Source organism: Amblyomma maculatum, chromosome 1, assembly GCF_055883805.1.
Source record: "Amblyomma maculatum isolate TAMU_Amacu chromosome 1, ASM5588380v1, whole genome shotgun sequence".
Lineage (NCBI taxonomy): Eukaryota > Metazoa > Arthropoda > Arachnida > Ixodida > Ixodidae > Amblyomma > Amblyomma maculatum.
In genome coordinates, this window is record NC_139344.1 from 130,105,241 (window position 1) to 130,124,257 (window position 19,017).

Below are 19,017 nucleotides of genomic sequence, written 5' to 3' on the forward strand. Positions count from 1 at the left end.
TGAACAGCATATCTATAAGCGCTAATTCAGCAATTCAGATATCAGAGAGCATTACGGCTTTTAGCACATACAATATTATTGATAAACTTATCACAATCTCGCTTCGGACTTAGTGGCTAGAGCCCATGGAAGGTGCATAGAGAAAATAAATTGGCAGTTCCTCATGTGATGGCAACTATATCCGAATCTAGCAACCAACTAGCCCAGATAAGAGCTTTGGTAGTACAGTTTTGCGCTCTTTCGATAACGCAATACTTCATGCAGTCTTTTGGAAATTTTTTCTTCTATGCGCTTGCTTTCTTTATTTGAAATGTTGACTTATGTACTGTTGCATATAAATGAGGACTAAATCCTTTATGATGGAATAAAAAAGGCGTTAAGCATTTCTTTTTTCGCCATAACTGTACATTTTTAAGGAATCCGCTCAGACTGACTGCCGCGCCTGAGCAAGACTTGGTAGAGCGGGCGTGGTTCAGGCCTGCTTCATGTCAGCGTGGGCCCTGGCTGGGCCTAGGCCTGGAGCAATGAGCCCGGGATAGGCTCGATCTTCAAATGATGGGCCCGGGTCAGAAAATCAGGCCTGCACAGTGCTCTAGTTCGTTTCCTATCCTTCTCACTACCGTTATTAGGTGCAGTGGCAACTTAGCACCCCATGTTGCCTGAATGAATGAAATCTACTACTCAACTCAGCGAACTATGAAAAAACCAAAATATTTTCAAGGAAATAGGAATACTAAGTCAATCATATTTCCGGAGTCGCTATGTTCCACAATGTCAAGTCAGCGTTTTGAACTCGCGAGCGCACGGCTGAAACGACTGTAGCTGCCGGCAAACGCACCGGCGCGGCACGATGAAGCTTAGTTTGACTTCAGCGCCACAAAATAGCTTGTGAAGGGGTAAATAAAATTTCAGAGCTGTGTACACAGCACTTTTTTGTTTTAAGATACATTTTTAAGAGCATGGCTGTTGCCGCTATCTTGAATTTAGGTGCCGTTCCGACATGCCCCCCCCCCCCCCCCCCCCCCCCCACACTTCACCGGTAACTTCGACCTGCGTGGAGGAGGGCGCGCTTGCTTGGAATTTTACGGTAGTACCGGTAAACCAATAAATGACCCACGCCATTGTGGTAGGTAGTGTACCTTATGACCCTGACATGAGTTCTACTTCAAATGACACCAGCTGTACTTGTACTAACAATTAGACTTGCCATAGGCCAAATACAATGGCTAATGGCATCACTTAAATCTTTCAAGCACTTTTTGCCCAGATCTTGATGACGGAAATTAATGGTGCAAGGGCTACTGCCAAGCAGCACCATGGCACGAGACATTTTTCGTCTACACAAGGATGCGTCATTTCCAGTCCCATTTCCCCAGCACCTCACTCCTGAACCTGGCAGCACTGGGAATCGAACCCCACATTTTCCGCATAATAGCACAAGGACGCTCAAACTACTAGGCCATCACTGTGGTGCTTGCCTAATCCATAACTTGCACCATCATGTCAACACAGGCTTAAAAAAAAAAGCCTGTTACATTTGCTACGCAAAAGTTTTCTTATTGTGGGCATGAACAAAATCTGATATGTAGTAACACTATAGTTTTGATAGTAACATCACCGCAACAGGATTTGTCAAATGAGTACTCCGGGAATCGCGGGATAACTTTTTTAATATGCACGTGACACTTGTCACACAAGTACCAAGTACGTTGCCGAACGTGCTACCAGGCTTGCTGGTGTTAGAATTTCGTTCGCTAGCAAACATGAAAGTCATCAGCTGCGACATGAGAAGTGCTAAATATGACAAATTACGACTGTCTGCAGCGCACTCGGAAAGGCGTTAAAAATTCGCAACAGACAAGGCTACATACACATATCGCCTAAAAAGGTTGTGTACTAATGAAAAGCTATCTTCAACGACATGACCAGTGAGGTGAACGGAAAGTTCGAACTCTAGTTAGCCCTAAACACGTTGAGGGATGTCCCGCGCAAACTTTAACCACAAGGACCAACACACACAGAAAGGGGGGCGGGGGGAGGGTGCGACTCCGTTCTGGATGGAAGATTTTCAATCCTTTGTCGCCATTCCGTGTCGACGAGTGGTTGAACGCATGCCGACATTACGTACTGCTCCAAGCTAGATTTAAGGCAATATCGTATGGCGAGCGGACGCTAGAGCGCGGTAAACAAAGAATGAATGGACACCACAGCATGTCAGGTTGACACGACTGAAACCCGACAAATGTGGCATCACCTTCTTAATCCCTGCAAAATGAACACTACTTGCGAGCTTGAAGACTAAGAACGCTAAAAAAAAAACCGAACGTTAAGCCCTGCCAGCCACAAGAAATGAAACTACGTTAACGTACTGCCACAAATTAGGATTACGCAATGAGCCCACGCAGTACCGGCATCAGTACTAAATGTGCGAATTACGATTTACTAAACGCATTAATGTCGCGAGTTCAGCCTCGTAGCACAAAATACGCATAAGCTATGAGCAAGCGTCGACAAAGTACATCCACACGTCCACAGTTATTTTTCGCAGACACTTGACATGCGACACGACACGTTCGCGGGTCATGCCTCCGGGTAAAGCCCTACCTGGCGTCGACACTGCGACGCCTTTAAGCAAACAGAAAACTATGTAAGGTATTGAGAAGGTACCCGAGTCACCTGCATTAAAACAAACATACACGTCGGAAAGCTTTGATAATAAATTAAACAGAATTATTGAACACGGAAGCACTGAAATCCTGTTAAGCCTACTAGCGCGGCGCAGCGGTTAGCACCATATTGGTGACGACAGATATGCAGGGCCTAATAACCTCCCTTCGGAGTTTAACGCAAAGCCAGGAGGTGAGAACTCGAATCGGTGCCTACAGGCACAACCTAGGGTCGTGACATTGTAAAAACGACAAAAGGTGGCATTAACATACCTCGGAATACTTGTCTTCAGCCGCCATACTCAACACGGCACGGGTGACACGGGCTACACGGGTTCAAAGATTCCGTAGCTCCGTGGCTCCGTCTGGCGGTTCAAGGTAGAGGTGCGGTTCACGCGGTGACGTCCACAACGCGAGCCTCGCGACGTCGCATCAGGGAACCCAAGCTCAAGTTTCGCCGCGCGATGGCAGCGCCGCATTCCTGGCATAGTGGCTAAATGTGAAACGATGGGACGTCGCCGGAGCAGACGCTCCGCTAGCTTCCTGTGCACATGTGGCGATCGAGTTGCGCCTAGCGGTTATTTGGCGATACAGAAACGCTTCTGCTGATGCGAAACGGAGGTACTAAGTAGCATTGTGTCATGGGAAGCCACAATAGTAGACGAAGCACGAAGCGCCAAAAGACGAGGCTCATGTGTGGAACTTAGCAGATTTCAGTGGAAGCGTTTCCACAAGACCTGTTTTCCAACCGCATAACAGCATTCTGAGAAGTCTCGCGTTCTTTGTGGAAACGAAAAGGGCAAATTTTCCCCTTCTCTATAAACTCAGAAATGTTCGACAGTTGACAAAGACGTCTTAGAGAGGCATCAAAAGAGTAAAATGGTTTAACACCATGTATATACGAAGGGAAGGGGGTGTCTTGCTTTGCCTGTCTTGCTTTGCCGATTTTCTGTGCTCTCTCCCTGCTTTGCGAGTGCTCTCAAAGCAACCAAATCAACAGATATCCAGCTTGCGACGTCCGCGATCGACAATGATGTGTGAATGTACCCTACGACCAAGAAAATATCTAAAAACGAGGCCTGTTTTTTTTTTTTTTTTTTTTTTTTTTGTGGGGGGGGGGGGGGGGGTACATGCTTGGCTGAGCCGCTTTTACAGATTTCCGCAAATTGGCCAATAAATGAATCAACATTATTACTATTCATAACAAAGGTATGTTGGAAGTGCAATACAAAAGCGATCCTTTATGGCTCGATGACACTACTCGCGCGGAGCACCCTATTCGTGTCACAGGTTTTGTAAATGCAAACCAAATATAAATGAAGCACAACCATTTAGTAAGAACCTAAATAAAGCACGATTGTAGTACAAGCTTGGATTTCACCTTCCTTCCGAGCCAGCGAGCCGGTTATGTCGCGTGCAGCGCGCGGAGCACGCATATATGTGCTTTTGAGATTGCTAGCGTTCGTGCCTTTGAAGAAACATCTCCTTCGGACTATAGGACTATAGCTTATTCTTCTACTGCAAGATTTTCTTTAGTAAACCGTATATAGATAACAAAGATATAGTTTACAAAACCGTATATATAGATCTCATGCTACAGGCCAAAACGATGATCAACAAGCGAGCAGCTCTATATTTCAGAGTACTGATAATACTTCCGCAGTTTTTAAACATATTATAATGTAGCGTGTGCAACACCAGCCGCTAGGCGGCTACTCGTCGAGAGTCTCGTGCGCGGAATCGAAGTGGCCCCGTGGCGTTCGATGAGAAGATGCTGAAGTGAAGTCGGTTGCTGTCACTCGATCGGTGCTCTGGACCTGCTCTCCTGTGCCTGCTAGATCAAACCCTATTAAAAACCAACCTTCTGGTTACGGGCCTAAGCGGCTACGTGACAATATACGACAATATAGTTACATAGCTGACTTACCTCGAGATAAACTTCCCGCGTTTTCGCTAACGTGGGAAACAAGGTCTATGTATGTGGGAAACGCATTCAAGGTCAATGACGCATTCGCAATCAATATTTACTCATCGCCGTCTGTCGTCTGCTCTAGAGTGCAGACGTGAATAAAAATTTTCTCGCCTATAATTACGTTTCCTCCATGGAAATACGCGACAGGTTGTCCAATCATCAAGACGGAATGCAGGCGGCATGTCGCGATGCGCCTACGGGGGCGCGTCAGGGCGCGTGCTCGTTCGAGAGAAAGCGCGCGTCGCATGTCGCGAAGGCAGCGAGCCGAGCCGGCGGCGTCACAGTGTATGTTTTTCTGCCACAGATAGCGTTGCCCATCAGGAGCCGCAGTAGTAACTTAACAATTTCCTGTAAAGCCCTATAGTTCAAGGCAATGGGCCAGATTTAGCCAAAGCATTGGGGTTTAAGGATAATGAAGGGAAAATAGACTTTAAAAGGGTATAAATAACCAAACGAAGGTTAGCTGATTGGTGGCTGAAAGGAAGGCAAGAATAGGTCCACACTATATATTACTATTCACGGCTAGGCGGCCTGTGGCGCCGCCGCCCGATTCAAAGGGTTCAGCCAGTTCAACTTTATCCATCCATTCACCCATCCGCAGCGCCGCCCAGCGATGCTTTGGGCTTGCTTGGTAGCACAAGGCGGATGGGTAGCATCATAGAGTTAACTCTATGGGTGGCATAGTATTAACTCTATGGGTAGCATAGCATAGCTTGGTAGGATACATGGAGGAAGTTTTTTCTTCCTCCATGGTAGGATAGATTTCAGTCAGTCTTGGTTGGTATATACATGCAGCGATACATGCTACCAAAGCCGCAAAGCACGCTGGGTAATTCCGACGCACTTCGGGTCTTTCTGCGAGACGCGCGTCTGCTGCGGCGCTGTGCTTGAAACTGCATCGACAAGCTTGAATTCGACTCTTCACGTATTTTATAAGCCTGAATGAAGTCGTAGAAAAGGTCATGATAATCTGCACACATGTTATGACCCTATTTAACGTTTCGTATTTGAAGGAAACGAGTGAAAAATCATTCAAAGTGCAACCATTACAATGATTACAACGTGTGTCGTCTGTTCGCGCTGAAGTTTAGCATGCATCATTCATTCGGCGAAAGTTCGTTTTTCGTTGATGATTTCATGCTATCGTTACGTATATCTCTAAAATATACTGGAGTAAGCATTTTTTAGAGGTATTTCGCTAGCAGAAGCCGGATAATTAGATTGCCGGGAGCCGCAGTTTAGCGGTATACGTAGGTTCGGACTGTCGCGCAAGTTGTAGCTGCGACGGCAAAGAGCTGAAAGTATGCAAATATCAGGAGGACATTGTGCACTTTTTTTCAGCCTTTACAAAGCTTTATCGGTTTATGCTGCACTGCCCGAGAGAGTCATATCAGCTAGAGTTTTTTGTCTTGCGGTGTACTGTAGCTGCCTGCAAGCATGGCCGGTACACCGCGTTTTAGTTGCTCAGCTAAAATTGTGACATGCGATTCTAACAGCTGTAGTGCTATTCCTTCAGAAGATCTAGATTTACTTACCAGTGCTTCGAAACTTTAGAAGTATGCACAATCTTCGCTATTCGAAGTTACGTACATGCTCTCGGCAGCTCAACTGATTTTGTTTACATAATGTGCCAGTTTTTTCTGTTTTGTTTTTTAAACTATAGGAGGTAGAATGCCAAAGAGCTGTGTCATGGTTAACATCATACTGTCAATCAATGAAAACATTAGGAGGATCACGGAAAAAATAATTAAAATCTCCCTCAAGCATTCGATTTTTACTTGAGTTGTATTACGAAAATGACTGATGTATATGAGTTACATTTTTAGCACTGCTGTATTCATTTTGCATGCATCATACCCCAACATGTATGTAGCCATGACTATATGGCCAAAAACCTCTACTATATGCTTGTTGAGAGCCTGGGTCGCCTAGTAACGTAGCTATTCCGGCAGTCAGAGAGACATATCCACTTGCCAAAGCTGTAGTGCATGCGCGAAAACCCCATCATTAACAAAATTAACTACCATAGTGTGTGGGACATTTTACACCATTCACATACAACTGTGGAAGCTCTCCATGTTTGAAATTTCCATGCTTGATTCTCCAATACTGATTGCTGCATTATGTTGGTCGAAAAAGGGAAGTACGTACTAAAACAAAAGCTTTGTTTTAATGACGTCTCTTGAAATCTCCAGAAACTTCGGATGCGAAACCATTATTTTTTTTCAATCAAAGCTGGGAAGAGCCTATTTTGCTGTTGTGTACTTTGTGTTTGAGGCCTGGTTGGACAGAATAACTAGATTGTGTATATATACATTCAGATGTTTAGGCACATAGGCTGTTAATGCATACATACTGAAATGTGGGAATGTATAACTTCTGCACTATATGCAATGTGTTCAAGGTAAAGGAGTCAGGTATGAAAACCAGGCATAAAGTCAACTTGTTTTGTGGTTGTTCATAATGAAAACATCAACTGAAAGCAAGGTATCAACGCTTAGCCCAGCGTTGCTACAGACACCAAGAGAAACAGTCAGGCACAAATAGCCAAAGGTAAAATTGACTAGACTTTATTATACAGCCATGAAAGAGCAAAGGTTCTTGGAAATGGGAAACCATTCTCATATACACCCCATATTACTTTCTCCAGCGGAACTTTTGCAGCATATTTTTACAGCATGTAATATATAAGCGACCTCCAAGCAAGGATGGGAGTGAGGAATAGTAAACTGTGACAAAATGTCTGCATAAAGAAAGTAGCAAAATTCCCATAAAGAAAGGCGTTAGGCAAGGACACACGATCTCCCCAGTACTATTCACAGCTTGCTTAGAGGAAGTATTCAGAGACTTGGAATGGGAGCAGTTAGGGATAAGGATAGATGTAGAATACCTCAGTAATCTGCAATTTGTTGATGACATTGCCTTGCTAAGTAACTAGGGGGATGAACTGCAAATAATGATTGATGACCTAGACAGGAAAAGTAGAAAGGTAGGCTTGAAAATCAACATGTAGAAGACTAAGGTAATGTTCAACAGCCTCGGGAAGGAACAGCAGTTTAAGTTAGGTAGCGAAGCACTGGAAGTAGTTGGCGAATATGTCTATTTAGAACAGGTAGTAACCTCAGATCCAGACCATAAAAAGGAAATAACAAGAAGAATAAGATTGGGATGGAGCGCATTTGGCAAGCACTCGCAGATTATGACTAGTGCAGCTTACCGGCATCGCTCAAGAGGAAAGTATACAATACAGTTTCATCTTACCTGTACTCACCTATGGGGCTGAAACGTGGAGGCTAGCCAAGAGGGTTCTACTTAAGTTGATGACAATGCAGAGGGCTACGGAACGAAAAATGGTAGATGTAATGTTAAGAGATGGGAAGTATGCAGAGTGTCTTAGAGAAATAACCTGAGTCAATGACATAGTGGAAATCAAGAAGAAATGGGCGTGGGCAGGACATGTAGTGCGAAGAGAGGATAACCGATGGTCGCTTAGGGTAACAATTAAACTGTATTTCAAGGGAAGGAAAGCGTAGCAGGGGGAGGCAGAAAGTTAGGTGGGTGGATGAGGTTAAGGAGTTTGCAGGGGTCAAGTGGATGCAGTTAGCACAGAACCGGGTTATTGGAGAAATATGGGAGAGGCCTTCACCCTGCAGTGGGTATAGTCAGGCTGCTGCTGATGATGGTGCCTAGTACAGGCTGTAAAAATGAGCTTCAATAGACCTGTGGGCGAGTAATAGCAAGCTGTAAGAAAATGCATAGCACAGTACAGTAATCTTGCCGAGGCAAGATTCATACTTCTCACCCTTAGACATATAAAAGCTGCTAGCTAGGCCAGCCTCGGCCTACCTTGCAGAATTTTGTACTTCTTGAGATAGCCAATGGCCACCGCCTTATTTTCCATTTAAGGCCATGCAGCGAATGAAAATAAGACATAAACTTCATGTCCATTGCATCACAAGTAGTATATGTAGACGCATTCATTTAATTTTCGCATGCACGCATTTAGCAGCACCTATAGGCCATTATAAAACTGATTTGCTGAAGAATAAAATTTGGTTTTATACCATGTATCTCAGCTTTTCTCAAGCTATATACAATGAAAGATGAAAATTAGCTGGACAATATGTGCAAATGAAGATTTCATGACTCTGACCCAGAGTATAGGAAAATGCTTTAAATTCTTATCCCTGCAACAGTCTTTAACTGTCTCTCTTTCTACACAAGACAAGAATAAACACCGCAGCACAAGCAGGAAACTTTATTAATCTTGCTTGTATTTCTCCGCAATTTACGTGTGCTCACGTTGCTTGCTTCGCTGGTGAAAGCATATGTGTTTCGTTATCTGGAGCGAAATCAGCAAATAACTGCTTACACAACAATTTTTTAGCGCAAACAAAGCCAAAGACAAGTAAGGCGAGACGTACACACACAAGATGAACTACCAACTCGCCCAGCAAGAAGTTTTATTGAATTACACTACAATGTACACACCACAATGTATACACAACAATGTATAAATTTTACAACTGCTAACGGTGGAAAGCGCTGGCCTAGAGTCTGGCAACGAGACCAACCATCGACAGCATGATTGGTACACTCGCCGTGGTTCTAGAAACTTTCATTTAGCAGAAGTGGCAGGGGAGAAAATTGTTCAGTACTTATAATATAATATCACGCTGTACTGACGGAGGCCAAACAACACAATTTGCGAACCTTCTGAAGACGTGGAACGACCGCTCGCTGCTACCGTCATCATGCGAAAACAGCTGTAGCGCATAGCCAAAGTGGCCCGAGCGAGAACTTGGTACTCTTGAACGAGAGCAAACAACCTACTTCACGAAATTTCCTAGCTTTCACAGCGCTATACAACACTTGCCATTGACAAAATACTTGAATTAAAGCTTCGTGTTCCATGTGCAGCTCGCCGTCAACGGTCAACCAGCGGATCGCAACGGCCAACTATTTTTCGCCGTTCACAACTCGACGGCACTCCAAACATCTTGTATCGCGTTCTAGTTGAGTTGCCATAGTTGGAAGCCGAGCACAATACCACATTCCCAGCAAATTGAGCATCAATATCAAAAGAACAAAGGTCGAAACCGAACGGCTGCAACCAATGCCACCAGAAACCAAAGCACAAAAACGACCCGGAAGTCGAAATTTGCGTGACAAATCCTTCATAAAATCAGCCAACCTTTTTCCATTCATTTAATCATTTATTCGTCCTTCATCTCATAACCTACTGATGCCCTGAGGCAATAAATATCGACTTAAAAAAAAAAAAAAAAAATCCTTACCGTGACGCAATGTCCGCCAAAATTTGGACATCATCTATTAGCCAGGCTAGAGTGTACTAGAATAGCCAGGCCCGTGAGCCAGCCAAACTTGGAGGTTTGCTGACTGTTTGTGAAGGTTTATGAATGAATGAAAGAATGAATGAACTGTCGCGTCACCTCTGGGTAAGAAAACAAACTGCTCACAAGTTGGTACCGTGTGGGGAGAAGAAGAAGAAGGTTGGTACCTGTTAAGTTGGTTGGTACTGACTGGGTTCATGCTGGGTTGGTAGGGTTTGATAGAGCTAAAGTGAGCTAGAATTGGGTAGTGTGCGCACTCCTCAGCCGGCGCCATACATTGCGATGACGCCGCTTATGTCAGCAGATTCTACAGGGCCTTGAATATTTGGGAGCTGGGATTTAAAAAATTCTTATGGAAAATCTACTACCCCATTCGAGCTGAAATAACGTTCACAAAGTAGCGAAATATCGTCTACGTTATCTGATAAGTGATTCAACATCGGTACTTTCCTAGATTTTCCGAAATCGAGAAAAAATTGCTCTCGGTGGCGTGCACAATTTTCGCAGAAGAGAGTCGAAAATGATGATAGTGTTAGCTAGTCCCTTTGTAACGGGTGGACACCAGATTGGTGTCCCAGCTAATAAAAAAAAAAAAAAAACCACACACACACAATTGTCTAAAGAGACATCAACTAAGAAGGTCACACGCAGCACTTCGCCTGGACACACCACACCCGGCCCAAACTTTGCCGTTGTCAGATGGGGAGGGGGATTGGCACCCCATCACAGTTGGCGAACTGCACTCCACCATTCGGCGAGCCTTCTCGTCGTCGCCGCAGTTGGTAAAGAGCGGACACTCCCATAGGGCCCAACGGCCCATTTGACTGTAGTGCACCAAGCGGCCAGCGGCAACTACTTCCGGTCTTGCTGAAAGGCGCGTTATTTAATGCTAGCATGCGGTGCGCCCTTCCCTGCCCTTTTGGCGCATTATTTTGGTTTTACACGGTCTGCTAGTGTTTCTATTTATGTTCATCATGCATAACATGAAAAATAGATTCCCAGTTCTCTAAATTGGCCATCAACGCCGCTGCGCCACAGCCTTTGCAAAACAGTATTGCAGAAAAGACGCCAAGTGCTTTGTGAAATGAACATTTATTTTGCTGCATATAAAACACACAAGAGACGCAACAGATGTAGACGGATGCATTGACAAAACTTGGCACGCATTAGGCGATGTGCAAAATACAGAAAAATAAAAATACACAAGGCGAGAAACAGCATGGTAGAGACAAAAAATAGCATAACGTTGATTTCCAAATTATGGCAAATGATATGTAACAAAACAGGCATTATACATAAACTACACAGTCTCAGTCGCGGCTACCTTAGCAACGGTAACTTGTATTGTTCAGGGCAGAGAGAAGTACTGACGCTTGGGGGAAGGCCACTCCGTTCACTCGTCGCATCTGCCGCGCTTCGGCTGCAGTCCGTGCTGTTGGAAAAGGAATGAACATGATGCAGAAGGTTGCAATGAAATGTAAGGCCGCTGCACCGCGCACACAACTGTGCATGTGGGTGCGTACTGAAGACTTGGTGAGCAGCAGTTATGGTCCAGAACAGAAAAGCTGCAATTCGTAAAATTGATACAAAAGCTACTGTTGCAACGTAGAGGTCAGAAAATGCAGGCTAACCGAACCTATCTGAAAATGCATTTCTACAGTGAGTGAAATAACAGCCACTAAACTAACAACATTCCTCAAGAGCACTGAACAGCTGAAGCAATGAAGCTTGCTGCATAATAAAACATTTCTCACTTTAACGTTGTCGCGTTACATGCAACGCGACACCACGTAAAACTAGCTGTTCGCAAAACCGCGGCCGGCGGGCACGCCATGTTGGCTTGCCCTTCATACGCGACTTTGTGAAGCGCAGACCACCGTGCTGAGCTAAACTGCCCGAAATGCCTCGCAGTTTGACAAGAATGAAACATTTCACACCTTGCGGTTGCCCTGTTAAACGCGACACCACGCAAAACTAGCCGTTCGCAAAATCGCCATGTCACGTCACCGCGGCGGTCAGCACGCCTTGTCATGTTAGCTTGGCCTTCACGTTCGACTGTGAAGCGCAGTCGTCGCCGTACTGAGCTAAACTGCCTGAAATACTGCACAGTTTGACAAGAAAGTCAAGAATGAAACGTTTTTCACTTTACCGTTGCTCTGCTAAACGCGGCACTTGGCAAAACTAGCCGCGTTCGGCAAACTGCGTCAGCATGGCCGCACCGGCCGGTGAACACGCCATTTTGGGGCAACGGCCTGCCTTGGTGCCTTTACATGCCACTTTGTCAAGCGTGACGAGCTAAACTGTTCGAAATGAAGCTGTTTCCCGGGAACACAATATATTACACCTTGCCGTGGTTGGGAACCGCCAGAGTTACGGCGTAACGAACTGCGCCTGAACAGCGGGCGCGCCTGTTCACGAGCTGCGAAACTTATTGGCACCGGCCGGCATGGTCAGCGTAAACTGCTTGAAATGCAGCGTAGTTAAGCAAAAAACGTTGCTCACCTTGCCGTCGTTCCGCGCAGCAGCCCACAAGAGGTGCCGTTGTCAGATGGGAGGAGGTTTGGCACCAGAAGGCACCGCACCTCAAGGTCTCATCATTCATACATCATCCCCGGCACGTCCCCCCCTCCCGGATGTTCGGGAGGCGGAGGTTTTTGTTTTGGGATGACGGCCATACCCTGGCAAGGGGGCAGTCGTGTGGTGACACGCACACAGCAGTCACCGAACACTATGCCAACTGTGTTTAAGGTCCCCGCTATGATAGCAGGCCGAACACAGGGAGACCGGACCTTCTTTGGACCTCGGATGTCCTGAAGGACAACTGTAAATTTAAAGGGCTTCATATCGATACTGTTATGGTACGCCCAGAAACCTCGCAAATAATCGGTGGCCTGCTCCACGTGTCCATGAACTCTTGCTCGCTGAGGTGACGCTGCTCACGGCTTAGGTGAAACCAGACCTCCCTGCGGACTCGTGCGAGTACCTCATGAAGGCCTGGGACACTGCGCGAAAATGCAGCGGCGCACCTGGCAGACCAGACTTGGTACATGCACTCAACGAGCACAAACTGTTTCACCGCATGCCTGGGTAACGGGTTGAGGTACCGGACAGTTTGATATGGCACTCCTGGAATGCTAAACAAGGTAGCCAATCGTCGAAGGAGGGCTGCTGGGAGAAGACATTGTGTAAAGATATGCACAAGGTCTTCACGACCACCACAGAACGGGCAAACTGGATGCAAGCTCGCTCGTGTGAATGCCTTGCTGCGGATGGGAAGCCGTCCGTGTGCAAAGCGATACATGAACGTTGCTCTGCTTGCATCCAAAAAGTCTGCCAGTATCAGATTCCAGCTTGGATGCATATTGGACAGATCTGTTTGAATATACCTAGGGGGGAGCTTCGGCGTCAAAAGATTGGCTAGATCTTTTAACGGTACTGCCAGAATATATATGTCGGCCTGGAGGCCTCTGAGTCGCTCCAAGCAGTTAGTAGCATGCTTGGGCGTAAAAGGGCGAAGGAGAGCCAGAAAACCATATCATATTCAATGGATATTCAATGAACATCCATAAATAGATATCCGATGTCCATATGATGTTTACAGAAGTTCATATTATGTTGACATAACATCCATTGAATGTCCATTTTGACACTTGTGGACCCCCATATAATGCCCACAGCATGTCCACACACAATATTGATGAGACATTAAATGATATTGTGTGGATATTAACCAATATATTTTTCGGTGCTGTGAGTTGTGCATTAGGAGTACCCTACTTTATAATAAGCGAGTAATTGCTCAATAATGTCCACCCAAGCACCATATGGCCCCACCTGGGTGGATATTATTGAGCAATTACTGGTTTATTATAAAGTAGGGTGAATGGGCGTAACTGTGCAGCTACTACCATCCTGCAAATATACTTCTCTTCGGGGGCAATGCCCTAAATACATTTAGAGTGCACTAAGTAATTGATTTCATATTTTGCAGCAACTGCTGAAAATCAAGAAAAATTATTGTTGTTGTACAGTCATGTTTATTTGGTCATTTATGTTTTATTTTGCCTCTGTGATATCAGGTCCGGGGGTCACATTGACGACCTGCAAATATACAAATGCACATATATAAATACATGACAATAGTAACGGCAGCACATTTATCACAAACATGAAAAAAGTAGAATGGTGGGTATGATGCAAATGAAGCATGTTCATTGATGCAATCTGAGCTTGGTAAAATGAACTCAGCAGCAGTCGGAATGCACTGGCAGTATATCCTAAACAAGCACCCTTGTGGAGACAGCATTCTATTCTTCACAAAATATTTTGAAAATCCATGGCAAAAACTCATATTGTAAGCACACTGCAAGAAGTGGTGAAGACAGCCCTCTTAATATAAACAGGAAAAAAAAGTGAAAGGGTGGGTATCCTGGAAGGAAACTGTTCATTGGTGTAATTACACCAACAATATACACATACATACAACATAAACATATGCTGGGCCTCGCAAACAGTGGAAAGGACTTTGATGCAATCTTCCAGTGTTCCCGGGGCAACATTCAGCTTAAATTAAAAAGCAACATGTGTAAGAAAAAACATACAAGACCACCAGGATCTCACTAAGTATGACAACTTAAATGAAAGGAAATTTCAAGGAATCAACACAAGAAAATTTTAGATAATGTTAAAAAATGATTAAATTCAGAAAACTGCAGCTGACTCCCAAACAAGAGCAAAAACATAGCAAATTTAAAGATAAGAACTTTAATAGCTATCAAAACTGAAGCCCTTGAATGCCTATTATATATTCGAGAGTAGCAATGAATGATGGGCTCTTGGTAGTCTTTCACCATCACAAGACAAGGCCGGAACTGCCTTCTAGAGCTGCGCTAGGAAGCTGTCCACTTTACTAATAAGAGGTAATGTATATGGTAGGCGGCGGGACTGCCCTGCAAAGTGTTTTATTCAAGTTCAGGCTGTTCTAGACACCCAAAATCGCATCTGATTGCCTCTAGCTTGGCTGCCATCCCTATTGAACAAGTCCAACACGCATGCTTCTTTCTAGAGGCAAAGAAGCGGCACTGTGTATTTTGCCCACATGGACGGTTCAATCATCCCAGCTCGAACTAAACGTCGTGTATTTTTAGCAATGTATGACTTCAACCGAAATGATAACCGACTGGTAAAGTCACTGCCACTAAAATTGCACAATACCAGAAACGAACCCTAACGCTTTGTTTGCCAAACAGTAACATCAACACTCACCATTTTAGCTGTTCTCCCGCACAGTCGTCTGGTGCTTGGCCGAATTTGGGCGCGGGACTACGTGAAGCACACAACAAAAAGGCCGCCGTTGCGAGAACAACACAAACACGCGAAAGAAAAAAAAAAAAAGAAACAAGCGAACGACCACCAAGAGGCGGCTGCCACAGCAATGCTGGCGGTGGCGCTAGCGGCGCGGCCGGTGGCGATGACCGTGGCTACTAAGCTGCCAGCTCTGTTGTTGGTTCTCGTTTCGGAACTCTGGCGTTTGTGACTGCGCTCGTTTCGGAACTCTGACGTTTGGGAATGTGAACTTAACGTGAGGAGTCTCTACCAAGTTTGGCCTTCCGAACGTGTTGGCATCCATGAAAAAAAAAAAAGAAATGCGCCAGTCGATAGCCTAAATAATTCCTTCAGAAAAAAAAGGACCAAACATTAAGTAAACATATCTCCCCTGTATGAGACGACACATGCGCAATATGTTTGTGCTATAACCAAGTTAAATATACATCCACTCAAAGCTTTTAAGCACTTTTCCCAGATTTCTATACACTGAAAGAACATCCACGAAATGATATCTTTAGAATATCCACTAAATGATTATTTTCATCGAATAATCCTCTCAATATCCACACAATATCGACAAGTGACATTTGACATTAGGACTATTTGTGGACATCCTCTGAATATTCATGGTTATCTGCTTTGCGAAAAAAGACGAAGGCGGGTGTTCAGGAAGAACGAGGTCAAGCTTCGAGTCAGGGACATGTCTGAATTCAGGGCTGTCTGGGTCCATCTGACGTGTAGCACTGCGGTTACTATGCCCAGGTCGGGGAGGCCAAGGCCTCCCTTGTCCCGAGGCTGTTTCACCACAGGCCTCCCGATTTGATCAATCATTCCGTTCCACAGGAAACGGAAGAGGATTCTCTCAAGCTGCAGCTTGGTACGTGCCGGCAGAGGTGTTATGCAGGCAACATACGTCAGGAACGAAAGAACGACAGTAGCCCGTGCCGTGAGAGGGCACGCCAACGTCCCATATTCTCTCTCTTCTCAAGCTTCTCTTTAGCAAGAGGCCAGTTGGTCTCGGATAACCCGTCGGAACGGAAGTGGTAACCTAATATACGAGCTTCATCCCTCACAGGAAGGCCATGAGAGGGGTTTGGACTGGACGGTGCTTGCCTGATATACAGGGTGGCACTCTTGGATTTATTCAGCCTAGCCCCACTAGCCCTGCAGTACCCTTCTATGACGTTAAGGACGGAGCACACAGATGCCTCGTTCGGAACGACGATAGGTCGTCTGCATAGGCAAACATGGGGACAGGCGGAGAGCCTGGCGGTAAAGGAAATCTGCCTACCTGGGAGTCTTTTGCTAGTCTTTGGAGGAGAGGTTCGATTGCAAGCACATAGAGAGCAGGTGATAGGGGACATCCCTGTCTAACTCCACGGCCTACATCGAAAGCCTGCGAAACCATACCTTGAACTGTTACCGCAGAGGTAGGCCTTGAGTACAAGACTCTCACCATCCTCTGAAAATCAGAGTGGAGGCCAGCCTCCTCTAACACTCTGAACAAGTAGGCATGACTAATGATGTCGAATGCATTTTCTTGATCAAAAGAACAAAGGATGCCTGAGACATTACGCGCCTGCGGGGCCTGTGCCGCACAAGCGCGGCGAGGCACGAGCACACGACCGCTCCCTTCGACAACTTCTTGTCGTCTGCTAGTGCTCCGGCGGGCTACCCAGGCTACCGCTGCAGCGAGTGCCGTTGCGCGCGCGTCCGCGCATGCGCACGTTGGTGCCGCCATCCATCAATCGGCGGCAGCGCAAAAAGTCGCGCGTCATTTCCTGGGGCCAGTTTTCGCCGAGTGACCAGTTGCTTTACGCAATGCTTTGTCAGCGGCCGCGCTGTCTCCGGCGGCGCTGTCCACTGTTGCGGGTTAAAGCCCCTCAATAAACTAAAAGTAGCGCCATCTCCTCTCTCCTCCTCCGGCGGCGCCGCTCCTCCTCTCGCATTTCGACCGTGGCTCCACCTACGGGGTGCGCGACTAGCGCGCGCTCTCCGGAGCAGGCGCCCTTCACAGCCGTCTCGATCAGCGCCGCGCGCGCGCCGATCGAGGCGGCCGTGCGCCGGGTCTCACCAGAGCCTTGCATTTTGTCGCAACGTGTTCAGGTTAAAATATTACTCACTGCTGAAACATAATTACCGAATGTTGACAGGGATTTCTCGCCAGAATAGTTTCAGCTGTGAGTGTCATACACCACATATACGCGACTTCGGCGTTGGTTCAACTCGCCGTCATCTCCGTGTGTCCGTAGTTCGTCACATTTTGCTACTCAGCGGCATGCTTTATAAAATTTGTAACTAGGCGGCGGACAGGAACAATTTTGGAACAGTCTGTGTATGGTTTCTTCGCAGCGTTGACTGGATTGCGAGCTGCCGGTAAATTTGAGAAGTGTGGCAGCAGCTGTCTTCCATGTATTTTCAACTTCAGCTGCAGATCAAATTAACTATAGGCGGCGGAAGCTGCAGTCTGTGTGGAGTCTTTGTAGCTTTGATTGACTTGTGAGCTACCGGTAAACTTGGGGAGAGAGGTAGCAGTTATTTTTTTTTTATATTTGGCGTTGAGACGGTGCCGTGTTCAGCTGCCATGGTGTGTCACCATACGTACACGATTTTGGCGTCGATTTAACTCGCCTTCACCTCCTTGAGTCCGTCAGCCGTTGACAAAAGTGCGCAACATGCTTGAAAAAAAATTAACTAGGCTGCGGAAGCTGCAGTCTGTGTGGTTTCTTTGCAGGTTGGACTGAATTGTAAGCTACCGTGAAACTTGAGAAGCGTGGTAGCAGTTTTTTTTTCTATATTTTGCGCTGAAACGGTTCCGTTTTCAACTGTCAGTGCGTGACACAATTTGTACGCGATGTATGCGTTGGTTGAACTCGCCTTCACCACCGTGCTTCTATCAGCCGCCGGCCAAAGAGCGCAACATGCTTGAAAAAAAAAATTAAGTAGCCAGCGGGAACGATTTAGTAGCAGTCCGCGTGGCAGCAAAACACACGGCGATATGTGCCGCGCGCGCGCCGCCCGCCCCGCTGGAAAGGAGGAAGCTGCACGCCCAGCAAAAAAAAAAGCGCGCGCGCGCACGTGACGGCGCTCGGCCAATGAGAGGGTCGAACGACGAAGGAGAGCGCAGGAGAGGAGGCGGGCGGCAAACTTCACATGTTGGCGCTACTTTTAGTTTATTGAGGGGCTTTATTGCGGGTGGGGTTTGATGCGTTTTTGATATTTTGACATGATGCGTCATCTGTCGAGCAGTGAGGCAAGCGCGCCAGCGGCCGAGATGGAGCTTGTCTGGCAGTTCGCAAGGAGGTGGCGCAAGTTCTTTGTCGACTCTGCAAGCGTGTTTGGAAAACAGCGTTCTTGGGACTGTTAACGCGTGTCGCAGGCAGCATCGCACATCGCCTGGCACGAGCTGTCACTACATTGGCAAAGACTGGCAATGTTCAGGCGTACTTTTACACTTATTGCTGCGCCCGCAATGAAAGCATATGTCAGTGCTACTCTGTGTTTGATATGAGGTGTTTCTCTTCGATGAGACCACAGGCAAAACATGGTATATACTGAATTTAATTTGAGGACCCTTTGGTTCAGTATGTCCAGTGTTGGCAGGTAATGTGCATCTTTGTTCTGCTACAGTTTATTTTAAATGGTAGGTGCATATCAGGATCGCTTGTAATAATGCAGTCAACTATGACAATTCAAC

The 19,017-nt window shown here is 46.2% G+C and overlaps 1 protein-coding gene across 1 annotated transcript in view; it reads right to left on the reverse strand.

The window, feature by feature from the left end:
* LOC146203911 (eukaryotic translation initiation factor 4E-1A-like) overlaps positions 1-3,100 on the reverse strand; it is a 52,929-nt gene extending 49,829 nt beyond the window's left edge. The window contains exon 1 of the mRNA XM_084588985.1: positions 2,940-3,100. Coding sequence (XP_084445111.1) covers positions 2,940-2,966 — 27 coding nt within the window. The 5' untranslated portion in view covers positions 2,967-3,100. The remainder of the gene's footprint in view (positions 1-2,939) is intronic.
* Between the last annotated feature and the right edge of the window lie 15,917 nt (positions 3,101-19,017).